At 43.2% G+C, this 15,198-nt stretch overlaps 1 protein-coding gene across 3 annotated transcripts in view; it reads left to right on the top strand.

Annotated features, from left to right (window-relative positions):
• The first annotated feature begins 284 nt into the window (after positions 1-284).
• Positions 285-15,198, top strand: part of tafa1b (TAFA chemokine like family member 1b) — a 128,687-nt gene continuing 113,773 nt past the window's right edge. For all 3 annotated transcript variants that reach the window (XR_013935318.1, XR_013935319.1, XM_080462484.1), the window contains exons 1-2: positions 285-916; positions 3,145-3,281. Coding sequence is in view for 1 of the 3 variants with exons in the window: in XM_080462484.1 (XP_080318610.1) it covers positions 3,158-3,281 (124 nt within the window). In the remaining 2 variants the exon portion in view is untranslated. The remainder of the gene's footprint in view (positions 917-3,144; positions 3,282-15,198) is intronic.

Here is a 15,198-nt window from a genome sequence, read left to right on the forward strand (position 1 = left end):
GCTACACTAACATGTCTCTTGATGTTGTAGATGGGAGGCTGGGATGTAAAGAGGGTTGGGTTAATTAAGCATGCTTCATTTGCTGATAAAGTCTTGATGCAGAAGTGGGTAGTCTTGCTTTAAGACATGTGATCCCTCTCTCTCTCTGTCTCTCTCTCTCTCTCTCTCTCTCTCTCTCTCTGTCTCTCTCTCTCTCTCTCTCTCTGTCTCTCTCTCTCTCTCTCTCTCTGTCTCTCTCTCTCTCTCCAGCTGGGCTACATTGTAATACACACACATGCACGCTCACTCACACTCGCGCTGCCTGTCTGACACAGACTCTCTACTTAGAGCGCTCGAGAGAGGACTGAGGCTCACACTATCAGCACAGCTTCTCAATGGGGGGACGCAGCCAAGAGCAGACAGAGCAGTCATTCCACGGGAGCCTTCAGCTGCATGCGTGAGAAGGGGACGACAAGTGAGGAGGGTAAATTAGCTCCCTGTCATCACGGCAGAGGAGTTTTACTGATGGAGAAGGGACACTGAAGGAAGGAGCAGGAGCTCTGCACGAATGTGGCTGATACAGCAGTGACATGATCCGCCTCCCATTCCTCACATCCCGGCCAGTTTCTGACACAGAGTCGTGGGTATTTTGTGCCTGGTGACTGTGTTTGCCAAGGATTAATAACAACAAAAAAAAAAAAGAAAAAAAAAAAGGAAGTAAGCAAAGGTCCAGTGGAGGAAATACTGAGGACGAAAAGGACAGCTTTCAACCACGTTTTTCTCTTTTTTTTTCTTTTAATCTGGTTACTGGGATTTCAAGGCAGAAATCTCTGTCTTCAAAGTATGGATGGATTTAAGCGCAAGGAGTGAGTCTGCTGGGGGGGCAGGCGGCCACTGATTCTGACTGAACTCTTTTCCTTCTGATCACTCTGCTCAGGTAAGGGTGTGGAACCTCCCACGATTACATCTGCCGTTTTGGGTGGGTGTGGTGTGAGTGAGAGGAGGGGGTCTATTTGGAGTTAGGAGAAAGACCCCTATAATGTATATGTGGGATCAAATTCCGTACAAACACTGAACAGCTTCTACTAAACCACTCTGTGATTCTAGAAGGAGATCCTAATGACCAATACCTTGCATAAGTTGCAAACACGTCGGTCACTGTTAATGAAACACTTTACAGAGCGCGTGCTCACAGTCACACTGTATATGCAGGGATATTGCATATCATTCTGCACAAGTAGTTCCCCATCTGATCAGTAACCATCACGCAGGTATGGTTAAAGGGATCATTGCAGAAGTTGCCTCCACATCACACGAGGTGCACTGCAGGAGGAGAAGCGTGTTTCCTTCCATCCACGCGCAGGTGCGTCGCTGTGTGTTTGGCGCCTGCAGGTGTGCCTGCCGCTGGTTCCACTCCGATCGTGTTTATTGTCTCACGCTGGACACGCCACTCATTGCACAGATGATCGCCTGTCTCTGTTGACACGACAAAGAAGAACAACTGCGTTCAGAGTCTATATTTCTCGAGGAAACAAGCCGGACATGAAGGGAAGCATATGGGCGCCGTGGAAATGAGTCTAAAGCAGAGACTGCAAGTTCTTGTTTTTGTTGTTGTTGTTTTTGCTTGTTTTTACGAAACCTGCCTTCCCCCCTCCTTTAAGTTCTCTAAAACAATCTCGATTTGTTTTGTTGTTTTTTTGTTGTTGTTTTTTTTTGCCTTGCACTCTCGCGTTTTCTTTTCTTTTTCATTTTTTTTTTTTGCGTCCTCCTCTGTAAGAAAGCTCACCCGTTACCGGGAGAAGCACCGAGTCTGTGTACACAATGCACCGAATGAATAAACACCAGCCTGGCCAGGAGATCATAATCCTCCATAGTTAGAAAAAGAAAAGGGGGAAAAAAAAAAGGAAGAGCGGGAAAACAAACCGGCACCAGTTCACATTTCCACCAAAACCCGCGGATAAGGGTGGATTTAGCTCAGGGATGGGGATTTACAACGGGCTGTTAATAATGATATGCTTAATTTTCCCTGAATATTAAGCAGCTTCAATGTCAGCAAGGGTGCAGAACACGCGGGGAACATTTATTCTCCAAATGGCTTTAGTCGAGGGTGCAGATCAAAATACTAAACCTGCATAATCTTTGCCAGCAAGCAGTGTTTTGGGGATTCCTGAAAATCTCTTTTTTCTTGTTTCAACACCCTTTAATGCCACTTGCATCACTCACGCCTAATGCAGCCACAGTTTAACATGATGCATATTTTTAATTTGAGGATCCTACTGCAGAAAAGTCATTTTTATTTCCTCATGTATCTTTGAATATATGTCAGATCTAGAATTTCACATTAAAACTTTAGATTTACTTGGGAAGACGCTGCTTAAAGGTTAAACATACACTACTGAAGAGAAGATAAACTTTATGATGATCAAATCCATTCTTATTTTAAGATGAGGAGAAAGGGTGTATTTCTAAGAGTGTGCTGTATGCAGGGACCCTGAACACACCAGGTCACAGTATTAGGAGGAGGCAGAGTGATGCTATATCAACTTCTCACTGTATGCTTGTGACTGGAGAAAAGTGCCAATACCACCTGGAAAGGAGGCGAGCCTCATTATTCTATAAGGGCTGAGGCGTGTCTCCATATGCTGGCCCTCACCAGTCATTAGGCAGTCGCTGAACAAATCTGCAAGAAGGCTGTTCGTGCTCAGAAAAGCAATCTTTGGAATATTCATGTCTCAGATTTCTTACAGCTGTCAATGATTAGTGAAGTTTCCCCCCCCAAAAGAGGGGGCAGTGCTTTTCATTAAAAACTCTTTCTTTTGGCTGAAAATGTTTCATTTTATTTCATTATTCTTTTTTTTTTTAATATCGTGACACAAGTCTTAGTAAACCACAGTGCTCTGGACAAGAAAGATATTGACAAGAATTTTGTATTTGATCATTTTATTTTAGACTTTTGCCTGCAGGGGTTTTCTCCATCCACAGATGCACATAGCTCTAAATTAACTACACTATCAGATATTCGAGTTACAGTATTTATAGCCCAGTATACTCAGATTATTTGTGCATTTGGTTTGCAACAAATAAATACAAGTATATCTGTATTACAACATAGTGTAATACAAGTCTAACCCTTGTTTTCTCCCCCTGCTGTGTGCCCTCCTGCAGACTCGGCCTTAACATGTCCTGGTTGTTGGCCATGTGGATTAGCCTGGGCTTCCTGCTGCTGTGCCAGGCGACACTCTACCAGACCATCCAGCAGCACCATGTGGCCCGGCCCGGCCGCACCGACATCCTCACCTTGGGTACGTTTGCCTCTTTCTGAAGATATCGACGTTGTTAACACATGGTATGAGGTGTTGCCCTCTTCTCTGGGCAGTTTCAGCTCTTTGGAAGCAACATCCAGAGACTGCCGCAGTGTGTCAGAATGATTTCCTCGGGTAGTGTAACATGATGATTCACTGTGGTCGATCAGGATGAGCCGAAGGGAAGACTTCTAATCATTGTTTTTAATTCCATGTTACATACTTAGATTTAATCATACTCAAAACTATGTACTCGTTTACAATGTGCTATTTTGGGAGAGCACGTGGTTGCTTTGACTTTGGCTCTGTGGCTGAGTTGTCTGCTTCTGTGTAGATCTCGACATCGAGGCCCTGTTAGAAGTCTTTGAACGTTGTGAGTAAGCTCATGGTGAGATGATTCATGTGCGCAACGAGGAATTCTTGACTACTGCACCCTGAATCTTGCTGGCAGACTGCTTCGAGTAGGACAAGCTTTAGGCAAAAATCCTTATTACTGCGCTGGTAGCCAGGGGAGCTTTGATCACTGTGGCTTGGATAGAAATGACAATTATGTTTCCCTCTCTTGCACTGGAAGCGTTTGGCAATTAAGCCCGACGCCTTCTGCACCGTGGGGGCAAAAGGGGAGGGTAGACGCAGAGGCGGATCTAATTCTCTGATTATGAGAAAAGCTTATGAGAATTGCTTATAGTGTATGCGGGAGTGTTATAGCGGAAGCAAAGGGTTTTTTTCCTCTTTTTTTTTCTCTCTTTAATAGTACACAGCAAAGCAAACGTTTCCCTTAAGCTGCTAACAATGAGTGTGACTTCCATACCCAATCCTGGCGCGAAGAGGGGCTTTCTGTGGGTGCCAAGCGGCTGTTAAACATTGATGCTATCTTCTGCGTGTGTGTGTGTGTGTGTGTGTGTGTGTGTGTGTGTGTGTGTGTGTGTGTGTGTGTGTGTGTGTGTGTGTGTGTGTGTGTGTGTGTGTGTTCTTGCAAAAAACGACAGTAATTGAAGCACAGAGGGAGAAAAAATGAAAAATCATGCATTGAATTATGTTGTGTTGAACACTGGTGACTTAAAGCAGCATGTCAGTGAAGCGACTTACTTTTACTGTGGAACAGCTGACACATGAAAATCCCAGCTATGATAGATAGAAAGTTCTCAAAGTATCCCGGCCCTGTTAATTGGAGCAAGTGGGTAAGGGATGAGCAACAGAAAGCGCCCGAATGAATTTTTAAAGGCTTCAAGTTTTGCTGGTTTTTTTTTGGTTTTTTTTCCCCTTCATTTTTTTTTTTTATTTGAAGGAGTTTGACTGGTTGGCAAGTCAAGCTTGGTGCCAAAGATGTACAAGGAAGTGCAAGGCTCAGTAAGTGTCTTTTCTGAATAATGCAGTGGTCTCAAAGGGGAAAGAGGGGAGAAAAAAAAATAGTTGTTGCCCCCCCACCCCCCCACACTTTCCTTCATCTCCCTCCTGTCGTAGAGGAGTCATCCAACTAAAAAATGGTGATGGGTAAGGGTACTGGGAGGTTTCCCGTCAGACAGATCCACACACACACTTACCACATAGTACACCAAGCCGGGTTCAGACACGTGCAGGCCCGCACATTTACACGCCATTTTCTCACTCGGGCCATTATTGTGTAGCATTTTCATTTGTCCTCGGGGAAAACTGGAACTGTGTTCAGGACACATCAAGTCTGAGAGGATGCGAGTATTACACCGTGCAGATGGTTGATAAACACTCGCTCTGTTGATTTAATCTTTTAAAGGCACTGATTTAATTTACATTATCAGAACGATTTAGTCTGAGCTGCTAGATTCAGAATAACACGCCTGAAAGGTAATTAAAAGAGAGATGTTGTGCAGTGCACAAGCATTTGTGTCAACATTGATCTGTTATACTGCTATTTAATGCAAGCAATGTTCTGAAAACTTATATAGTTAAGAGGGAACTTCTTTAATTGATGCTGACTATCTTCATCTACAGATTTTTGAAGATATTATAAAAATCAGCAGGCTTTCCAGGGGTGATGATGGCTCGTCAAGGAGAACGCATCTCTCCTGTTTTATTCCCCCTTCTGCTGCTCAGTCACTGTACAATTTACTGTACATTATGTTTTTTTAAGCGGATTACGCTGACATCAATCTTACTCGGCCGTGGAGTGGCGTTAACCGATCTAACCAGAGCGCCTCTCTCCGAATTGAAATGCTCATGATGAATATTTGAATTAGAATTGATTTTATAATTTGAGAGGCTCTCTGGTTTCATTGAGGCCAGAACCCTCAGATATAAATAGATATGGCTATGTAGGACGTGGCAAAAAAAAAAAAAAAAGAGGATGAAGAAAGATGTCTTGCCTGGGAAAAAAATCCATCATCTTTCATGCTTTGCTGTTTTTCATTATCAAATAATGTGTCTGTGTTTCTGTGAATGATGTGATGTACTGGCTTCAGTACTGTAAATGAAGTTGTACAATTACTCCGCTAATGAAGCGTGTGAAATGCCGCATTAAAACTTATTTCATGTCGGGGGGGAAAAAAGATGAATAGAAAAATCAATTTATCGCCGAGTTACACTTGCCAACCATTCACTAAGGTTTTTGATCCCATTTGTTTGAAGTTAATCAACAATACGTTTAAGCTGTGGCTGCATTCCCGTGTTGTCGTGCTATACTGCTGTATCATCTTCTAGGAAGTCTTCATTCCAAGAAAGAAAGTGGGAGTTTTTATCTTTGAAGAAATGCTGAACTCATCTTTCTTTCTTTTTTTTTTTTTGTCTTTTGGTTCACAGCCCGACAGACTGTCTGAAAAACATGTGGTACAAAAGCTAACATAAATCCAACATAGACAAAAATACAGAGAGAATGGGCTGTGTGGGTATCCGAGGAGGGGAAGTGAAGGTCATGTTATCCTCCAGCCTGTTGAAGCATCTAACAGTGTTTGAGAAGTCAGCTTATCTGCTTCCTGCAACAGTAAGCTGACAGCAAACGCTAAAAAAAAAAGAAAAAAAAAGAAAAAGGGTGGCTGGAGTTTCAAGTTGGTATTTATTTATTTATTTTCCCCGCGTCTCCGTGACAAATCGGCATAGTCACCACCGAGGCGGGGATTGAGTAACGAGTTGCCTGACTGCTTCGTCACCTGCTCAGGAAGCGGTGTTGCCGCTCTCCTTCCTATGAGCCTCTGCTCCGCAGTCTGCCATCCCCGCCCGCCTCCCCTTCCTCCGGCCCTCTCTGCGTCCTGCTCGTGCGGCCGAAGATTGATGGCGCCTTGATTCTGGGCAGCCAATTCTGGTCTCTCAAGAAATAATCCACTACATTGACAGATGAGCTGAATGTGACATGACACACACACACACACACACACACACACACACACACACACACACACACACACACACACACACACACACACACACACACACACACACACACACACACACACACACACACACACACACACACACACACATACAGGCTGGGCCGTTCACTCCCCACACCTGCCAACAGCTGACGTGCTCTCTGCTGCATAAACCAGGCCACTCCTGACATGGGACTCCATCACACGTCAGGAAATGTTCAAACCGCTGTGGAAGTACACGTGGATCAGTGTCTTTTAATGATAAATGAACGCGTGTTCCGACGTCTTGTCTGCCGAGTGTTTTTGTCATTAGGTTTTACTTAGCAGGTGCTGTATTTACTCTGCATAGGAGCTGAGATATGCATACAGTTCACAGTATATCAATACCCAGAGGGCCAGTCTGCATATAACAACACTTTAGCTGCTGCTTTGTTTTATTGTGACTCTGACAGGGCGGTTTAAAAGAGTCTCAGATCTAACAGAACAGGTGCAGCTATAAAACTCGCTCTAGCCTGCGCTTTGATAACAATCTGTTGCTGACAATTTGTCTCACCATTTTTTGTTTGGGGGGGTGGGGGGGGGACTGCATTGTGACAAGACACAACAGTATATACTGTACGTTCATTACGAGCCAGGTGTTATTTTCAGAGGGGAGCGGGTGGGCTACAGTACTCCAAACTTGTCTGCGCACCCTTCTCAATCATTTTTTAATGCAGTAGCGATGAAGTCGCTTCCCCCTGCAGATCGAAGCGACTTCACCAGCAGACAGGACAAATGCATTCAAGCGTTCGAGGCCCCGTCACACAGCAGCGTTTTAGTGAAAGTGCATATTTTTTGCGTTGTCATTTCAGAAAAGATTCACGTTTACACAGCGACGTTTTAAAAACATTTACACGGCGGAAATACTGAAAATTATGAAGTTAGCATCCTAGCCAACCAGTTGTTGGTTGATGCCAAATCTCTTGCTTGGAGACCCACAGTTGTTGCCCGTCAGCACAGAGATTTGAACCTGTGAATTTCCAAGCCTTAGTCCAGTTTCTTAACCTCTTGGCGACCACTGCCACTGAACTTCCTTTATTTCCTCTTTCAATCATGTCGAGCATGTTGGGGAAAAACAGACCCCTTGTCACCAGAACTGTCATGTAGTTACTGTTTCTTGATTAGTTCTCTCCGTTGAAACCCGTAACATTCATATAGTAAATTGTCCTAAGAGCAAAAGTGAATCATGAGCATTCACTTTCAGTTGCAGAGATTTAATCCAGCGACCTTCCAGCCATAAGCTCTGCTCTGTAGCCCATTCCACAACTGTTCACAATTTTATCTTTTGACTCTTCAAAGTACCCTGTGATGTTGCTGAAAAGTGCTGAAAGCCAGTGCAGCGTGCCTCCGTTATTTTTTATCCATTGATTCGAAATGGTGTGTAAAGTCTAATCCCAAATGATCGAAATGCATTTTAACGAGCTCATTGTTCAATGTGGCGTGCTGCTCCCTCGGTGTAGAAAACTCTTTGAGGCGGAAGAAAACATGTAATTACTTTGATTAGCCACGATGCATCGTATGGTCAAATAAAAGCAACCGCATGATCAAAAGTAAAAGGGGCGTTGGGTAATTTATGACATTTTTACTTCAGCTCGAAAAGCGCTTCCTGTCAAAATACTGCAGGGCTCAACTTTATGAATCTATCGAAGCTCTGCTAAGATCTGGGGATAGAGGTTTTTTTCTAGAGAGAGGAAAATCTGACAAGATACAGGGTGTTAAACTTAAACCCAGGAGCTTGATTTAGGATAGCTGTCTTCTTGGTAAATGAGGACAGCCGAGAAGTGTGCAAGCTATACATACTCATACTATGAATTGATTTTTTTTTTTTTTCATTGCAGAGTGGCTGGCTCGTCCAGAAGATTTATGATATATTTTTTTTATTTTTTTTTCAGGCAGTGTTTGGGAACGCAAAGAAATTAACTCTCAAATTGAACGCTTAGATGGTTTTAAACCCTGAACTCATTTCCATAGTTGTCAGACTGCTCATTATAACGGCTCAGCAGCAGAATACACAGCGGGTGAAGATGCGCCTTATCCTCACCGTCATCTCCAAAGTGGTCATCCAGGCTGCCTCGCTTATTGGAAGAAGGTATGAGACTTTTAACGGGATGAAAAGTGGCCCCATCAACGCTGCCGACAAGAGCGTCTCTCCACGTAGTCCCTTTGTGTTTTGGTGTTGCCATTAAATCAGCTTTATTTACACCCGCATTAAACTGTGGGGACTAATTAGTGTGAGAACTGATTGTGAAAGAGAATTCAATTAAATTACAGTCACTTGAATGGATGACGCCCTAATTGTATTTTTGTAAAGTGGATGAAGGGGAATTGTTTGGTCTTGTTAGCAGCTCTGGTTTATAAGCAAGTATGAAAACATGCTTTCCCATGTACACACGGGTGCATTCAGTTCACTGCTATTCAAGGCTGTGGAATAACCTCCTGTGATGCTGAAGGTGCTGTGTTTTTATCCTCTCTTTTATGTTTGACTACATATTGACGTTCCCATGTAAAAAAACCTTTCTGAGTTGACAGGTTTTACGCTAATTGAAACTACAGGGTGAGTGGAATCATAAATTATATATGAGGTAAATTTAATTAGAAACATTCATTTTGTGAACATGACATTTGCAAATCCCGTCTTTCGCCAACAAAGGAGCTGAAATCCTATAATCTACCTCCACATGGGATTATAATTGCTTTGAAAACCACGGGCTTAGGTAGAGAGCTCATCAGCGCTGTGTGATCTCTCACTCTTTATCACGCAGCGTGCCCTTCAAGGTAATAAAAGCAACCTCTGAAAAACTAGGCAGCGACTGCTGCTTGATCACTCAGGTGTCGAGCAGCGCTCCCTCCGCATCGGGTCTCTTCCCCCAACTCCTCGTCCTCCTCTCCAGCCCCCAGCACCCCACCTTCATCTCCTCTCCTCCATCGGCCCCTCAGACGATTTGTCATGGATCAGATGAGACAATTTGTCATGGATTAGTGCACTTAAATGTCTGTGTGATAGTGGAAGCAGTCACTGGAAAAGCTTAGGAATCCTATTACACTGCGTTTTATGGCCGGTGAGAGGGGAGAAAGAGGTGGAGGTTGAATTGGCACTTTCTGTGGCTTGCGTACTGTTTCTTGACTTTTTCCTCAGCACATAATCAAAAATTCACATAAGAGGTGAGCTCGAGCGATGTGTGGAAGCTGCAGGAGTCGACAAGCATCTGTATACTCTTTCCTGATTTACCCTTTCTTGCAAGCTGCATGGTGCCCTTTAATTGAGCATTTGCCAGGTTTCACCTCCAATGTCGTCGTTGCTGTGCCTGTCAAGCCTTCTGTCTTTGCACTGCACACACAAAAAACAGGTTCGAGATGATACTGTTTTACCAGCTCATTTCAGCATATTACAGATCTCAGACCTCATATCTGTTGGGTTTTTTCCCCCCTCTAGATTTAAAGTTGAGGCAAAAGAGACATTTGGCAAGAGTTCTTGAAAACATGCTGTAAGAAAGTGTAGCCTTTTACTCGGGTGTCAGCCTTCCCAGCTCACTCTCAGCATATTTTTTCCCACCACCTGACGGTAAATCGATTGACATCTTGAACACTGTAATTGTGGCGTTACCATTCTCTGTTCATTTCAGCCGGATAGCATTAGGGTAGCTCATCCAGGTATAGCATGCTGACAGTAATTGAGTGAAAAGTTGTACATGTGTATGTGGATTATTCGTGGCACCACCAGGGCAGATATAAAAAAAGTGCAGGTGCTGAAGTCGTACCTGTAACATGGTTGTTTCCGATGACACCACTCAATCTAAATTGTTTTAGCTTCTGTTAACACCAGGGTCCCCTGACAAATCTCAAGTATATCCTGATGTGTAGAAGCAAGTTTTAGTCGTGAATGGTCTTTTAATTTTTATGTAGACCTGCATTTTTATAATACAGTCTCTTCTCGAAATATGCCCTTTTTGTCGTTGTTGTTTTCAAGTGAAAACAGAAAACCTTTGTTGTTTTTTTGGTGTTTACACAACGATGTTCAGAATTACTGAAAATTTTAAAAAAACGGCTCCCAAGGTGGAACTTTTAAAAAAATGCTCTGATTCCATCACTGGGGAAAACAGGGAGATGTAACTTTTTCTGAAATGCTGCTACCTGCACATGCGCAACACGGCTGTAGTAACTAGTTATTTTTCAAATACGCGAGTGGATGGACAATAACAACCAGGTTTGCCTCCAGAGTGTCCCGACTCCAGGTCCATGTTCTCCTGGAACTTGGTAGTTTTACAGTTGAGAGTCGCTGTAATAGCAACCCAACTTTGTCCTCTGTCCATAAGAATGTCTATTTGCTTGCCATTGTTAGTGTTTGTTTTCTGCGCTCTGTGTCAATGTTTTCATTACAAAAACTAACAACAGCACCCACTAGTGGCCCAACAGGTGAGCTACTTCATATCCAGTCTTTCTGCCATTTCTGTGTGAACGGACATTGTTTTCAAAACGTTGCCGCATAAACATAAAAAAACAATTCCTAAACTCTCATTTGGACCTTTATGTAACCGGTTCCTGAAAGAAAGAAGGCATGCAAGGGAGACTTTAACCTAAAGTGCATATTTTGTCAGCCTCGACTTATTTTGTCCACTTCTCCATACGTCCTGGGTTCACGTTTGTGACAAGTATTTTATTTACTTCTTCCTTCCTTCTCTTTCAAAATGTGTGCATTGAAGCTCTGTTGCGTTTTCCCTCTCGCTTGAGCGATGAGACGATGGATTCGATCCCGTTCTTTTCAGATGTCGGATAGTTGTGTCAGACAGTGTACAGGTGCTATTGAACACAGGTGACTCATCCCACCAATTATTTTCAATAAACTGAAGAGTATTAAAATAGACAAACAAGTCGCACCACACGGAGTGTCTTCAAACCATCCAGCTGTCGAACTGCAACCTGAGACACTCTGTGCTTTACAGTACCGTATGTCTGCTTCTCGTGTTTATTCCAGCGCCTTTTGCTTATTTCCATATAGCAAACAGACTATGACTGCATCATGCGTCATTGCCACTTTCATTCTGACACTGTGTAATTCAGCTTTCAAAGCACCTCATGTCCTTCGGTAGTATCTCACTGAAGTGACATAGCTTGCTTTTGTTAATGATGCAGGCTGAGATGCCGGCAGGTAATTGTGATGCAAAAGAGCCACTCTGTTGCACCATCTCAAACCACTGCAGGGAACAAATGTTACTCATTCAGGCCCCGTTTACATGACAACGAATACAAGTGTATCCGTGAAACTTTCTTCACTTTTGGGGGGTCCGTTTACACGACACCAGTGTGCAGAACTACTGTATCCGTGAAGTTTTTATCCCGGCTCTCAAGGTGGAAAGATTCTTTCACGATCGCTATTCCCTCCTGCAGAGACTGCCGGAGGCTATGAGCGCTCTTAGGCCCCGTTTACACGACAACGTTTCACGTGACAACACCTAATCCGTTGTCCATATCAGTAGTTTTATAGTTGAGACTCACCCCTGATCGCATCTAGTCATCAGTCCATACAGATGTCAGGTGCTCTCCATTTTCTTCACGTTTATAGCGTATTGTTCTCTGCACACATATCTGTGTGGTTTCATTACAAAATCAAGCAACAGCGCAGCGCCCTCCCGTGGCCCGGCATACTAACTACACCAGCAGTGAAAACGCACTCCTTTTTTTTAATGAATTAGGTGTTGTCACGTGAAACGTTGTCGTGTAAACGGGTGCCTCAGTTTTTTATTTTGCAGTCAATTCACTTTGCCCACCAAGTCGTTTACCCTGACTGGAGAATGAGGTGTTTATTTTATATATATATATATAGAGAGAGAGAGAGAGAGAGAGAGAGAGAGAGGAAACCAATTGCTTTGAGCATTTACTTTATTGCCCATCATATAGCCAAATCAAAATTGCTGATGTGAGAGCATCATCATGTGTTCTGTCAGGTTTTTTTTTGCGAGGCGTATAATAGCCACGGATAAAAATATTGATCCGAAATAGCAGCTTTTACCTGATGTCTGAATTGATCTTTTTTGTTCATTTTTTTTTCATTCGTTGGCATCTTAGTGCTTAAATATTTATTTTAAAAAATTGTATTTCTGCTTCAGCAAAAAACAAGTGAGGGAGTTATACCCTGACCTGCAGTTTCCCTCTGCTCAATTGAGCTTCAAAGTTAGTTTTTATGGTTTTCCAGCTCACATGCTTGCCATTTTAGCTTCAGTGTAAGGATTTTCTAAGTGTTTTAGCAACACTAGCAGGCAGCTTGTCTGCTACCTGCCTAACACCAAGAAGCTGACAAACAGTATTTGCTCCCAGCTTGTGAAGCTAGTGGAGGATTTGGCAGCTAAAAAAGAACAAGACATTTCCTTCAGGAATTGGAGGAGACAAAAACTGGGATACAAAGCAAATGAATATTGAACTTGCACTCATCAAGTGGAAAGACTAGGCAAGCTCATGTTGTTTGGTATCAAATGGGATGTGCAAAATAGACATAACATCTACATAAAATGGTTTGTGGTGGTGGTGGTGGGGTTCACTCTGTCTAATGGAAGATTAAAGGAATTTTCTCCTATAGTGTGCAACATACTTGTGCATCTTACATACTCACCTAATGTTGAAATCAATGCCATTCTTGCACTTTACGTTTTTACACTGCTAACAACACGAGGTTTACAATGAATATGCTCAATTTGTTGCCAAGGTGACTTGTCTTTTCAGTTCAGTCTGGTGGATCACTCATTCAAGCCCTGACAGGGGACAAAAATGGATTATGGGGTTTGAAATTATGGAAACAGAAATCCTCTTGCTTGAATATGTCCCCACTTGTCAAACGAATGATTGAAAGTCCGTCTAAATTTTCCACCCAGGCTGCTCTGTCAGCATTAGCTGGGGTCTATTTGTCTTGTCTGATGTGTCTGGGTGAATCTGTGCTGCTGCTGTGCCGAGGCAGCACCGTATTGTCTTATCACGGCTTCATCTGACAGCAGACGCTCTAATAATGGAAAGTTAGGTCGAGATGTCATAGCTAACTGTTTTATCGCAGCTCTACAGAATGTGACATATGAGATGGACACGGCCAAATGCCTGAATAAACAGACGGGAAATCTTCATTCAATCTGCGGTGCCCACCATGTTGTTCTTACCATTGTGCATCTTATATTAAATGTGCCCATCACTCACAGCTGTACACAGTGAGAATGGTGACAGACTGTTGAAAATGCGGGAGCACAATTAGTGTCCACAGGCCCCGCAGTGTATCTTCATTTGCTACAGTATCTCCAGCGCATGTCAGGTTCACTGAACATGGCTCAATGCCCCGGTGCCTGTTGGCCAGGAGTAGGAGAGAATGACGGATGAGGTGGCACCTGCATGTGTCTGTCTGTAGCCTAATGACCCAGAGGAGCTTCGTTCCTCGCACACGGTCTCCTTCCTCTCTTTTTCGCCTCTTTGTCTTTGTCTCAGCACGGACATCTCGTTTGTCTGTTAGCCGCACAGCTCGTCTGCCTCCAGTGTCATCTCAGTCTGACACTCACAAACTCTCCTATACCCCGGTTTTCTTTGTGCCATTGTGAAAGAAAGAAGAAAAGTCGGAAGACATGCTTAACTTCTATTATCTAAAAGTTTGCACTGTGTATTTGCTAGGAAATAGAATTTAGTACCTCAGGCAGGCTATGAAGGATTTTTCCTCCCTCATCTCACATCCCAGGGGTTTAAGTAGTATGAGGTACTGAGCTTTTCCAACAAAAAGACCTTTTGACCTGCTTTCTGTAAGTTTTGTGAGTCGAGTTTAAATGAGGATTAATATTTGCTCAGAGGAAGTTTTTCAACCTTTTTTCCCCGAAGGCCTCCACAAAAGTAAGAGGTTGCCATACGTATGTACAAAACAGAAGCGTCGGAACTGAGCTGATGGAGCCGAATACCTTTCCTGCACGCGAGCTTTGATCGTAACATCTTTTTTACCCATCCTTGTGGATTTTCAGTCCCTCTCCGAGGCATAAACTGCAAAGCATGCGTGCATGCTAAATAAAGAGCACGAGAACTGTACTGATGCATAAGCCTATCCCTCACCTCATCTTTGAGATTTGTTTTCCCCTGAATCCTCACGGAGTCCACATCAAGGCTTGTGAGCTTCAGCTCCTTTGTGAGAGACAACCAAATACGTCTCTTTTCGTGTCGCAGCTGCATTTTTACATTGCGAGCTCATTGGAGCTCAGCCAGGGTGCAATTTGGTGTGTGTTTTTTTTTTTTTTTTTTGTATCTTGCGCACACACCGTAAGAGCATAGACATAATTTGTCAGAAAAACCAACTGTGTAGGTAATTTCACCCTGTTATTAGCGCATCAAGGACATCCACGCTTTATCTCCAGATGATATTTAACATTTTATATATTTTGTGCTATAAAATTTTATTTTTTTTTTTCTCCAATTGAAGATCTGCATTATTACAATTATGGGTGTCTTTGCCAGGGGTGAGACTTCAGAGCTTCATCACCACAGGCACTAACTAGCCTTAAGGGTGTAAGGGTGTTCTCTATATGTTC

Source organism: Lipophrys pholis, assembly GCF_963383615.2.
Source record: "Lipophrys pholis genome assembly, chromosome: 4".
Taxonomy (NCBI): Eukaryota; Metazoa; Chordata; class Actinopteri; order Blenniiformes; family Blenniidae; genus Lipophrys; species Lipophrys pholis.